Source organism: Eimeria tenella, genomic scaffold, assembly GCF_000499545.2.
Source record: "Eimeria tenella Houghton genomic scaffold, Eth_scaff3250, whole genome shotgun sequence".
Classification (NCBI taxonomy): Eukaryota; Apicomplexa; class Conoidasida; order Eucoccidiorida; family Eimeriidae; genus Eimeria; species Eimeria tenella.
In genome coordinates, this window is record NW_013543086.1 from 951 (window position 1) to 2,220 (window position 1,270).

The window sequence follows — 1,270 nt, forward strand, 5'->3', positions numbered from 1 at the left end:
AGGGGCTGGCTCGCTCGTCTCAAACTCTACCAGCAGCACCAACTCTCTCCTGTCACTTGTGTTGCTTGGGCCCCTGCTGCTGCTCCGCAGCTTTATGGGGAGCATGGGGGCCCCCTGAGTTACAGTTTGCTGCTGCTGGCGACAACGGGGGCTGGCCAGCTAGTGCAGTGCGAGGTGGCTGCTGCTCCCGCTGCTGCTGCTGCTGCTGCTGCACCAGCAGCAGCAGCAGCAGCCAGACCTGCAGAAGAGTCCAGGGGGATCGTTCCTTTCTTCGTCGATGAGGCGATCCCCGTGAGGCCTTCCAGAGGCGCAGGAGCAGCAGCTGCTGCTCCGCCTGCTGCTGCCAGTGCTGCAGAGTCTGCTGCTGCTGCTGCTGCTGCTGCTGCTCCGCTGGTGCAGTACAGCATCACAGAAATCTGGAGAGACACCGTGGAGCAGGAGCAGCTGCTTTGCTGCGCCTTCAGCAGCAGCGGGGAAGTGTTTGCTGCTGCAGGCAGGGGCCGCACAATTTATGTTTATTCAACTGCAACAAAAGCAAAAGTTTATTCTTTGAAAAGAGCTGCCCCTGAGAACCCCCTGGTCTTGCTGACGCTATCTGCTGCTGCTGCTGCACCTGCGCCTGCAGCACAAGCAGCAGGAGCCGCGACACGAGGGCAGCAGCAGCAGCAGCAGCAGCAGCAGCAGGAAGACGCGCCTGCTGCAGCACCTGCTGCAGCAGCCCAGGCTGCCACAGGGGCAAGAGGAGGCCCAGCTGAACGCGGCCTGCCCCTTAGAAGTGCAGCAGCAGCAGCAGCAGCAATGAAGTTTGGGGAGGGCCGCCTGGCTGCTGCTGCTGCTTCCCGTGGTGCAGCAAGTCATGGTGTTGCCGGCGTGGCTGCTGCCTCGCGCGGGCCTGCAGCAGCAACAACAGCAGCTGCAGCACAGGCAGCAGCAGGCGCAGCAGCAGGCGCTGCGCCAACTGCTGCACAAGCTACGGGATCCACTCCAGCAGCAGCAGTAGCAGCCCATGGCGGCGTCTTGACACTTCGTCGGTCTCCTGCTGCAGCAGCAAAACACCCACCGGCTGCTGGTGTGGGGTCCTTAGAGCACCACGCACATGGCAACCGCATTGTGCAGGTGCTGCTGCTGCTGCTGTTGCTGCTGCTGCTGCTGTCGCTAGTCGTGCTGCTGCTATTGCCTGTGTCATCGGACCAGGTCGCTGCTTAGATAGCTGCCACTGACTTGGTTGCTGCTGCGTTGCTGTTGCTGCTTTGTTGCTACTGCTGTGCTG

General features: G+C 62.0%; 1 protein-coding gene across 1 annotated transcript in view; it reads left to right on the forward strand.

The window, feature by feature from the left end:
• The window catches only part of ETH_00038990 (uncharacterized protein), a gene marked incomplete at both ends in the record, with an annotated part of 1,865 nt that extends 659 nt beyond the window's left edge, over nucleotides 1-1,206 (forward strand). Inside the window, one exon of the mRNA XM_013376227.1 lies at nucleotides 120-1,206. Within this exon, the coding sequence (XP_013231681.1) occupies nucleotides 120-1,206 (1,087 nt within the window). The remainder of the gene's footprint in view (nucleotides 1-119) is intronic.
• Between the last annotated feature and the right edge of the window lie 64 nt (nucleotides 1,207-1,270).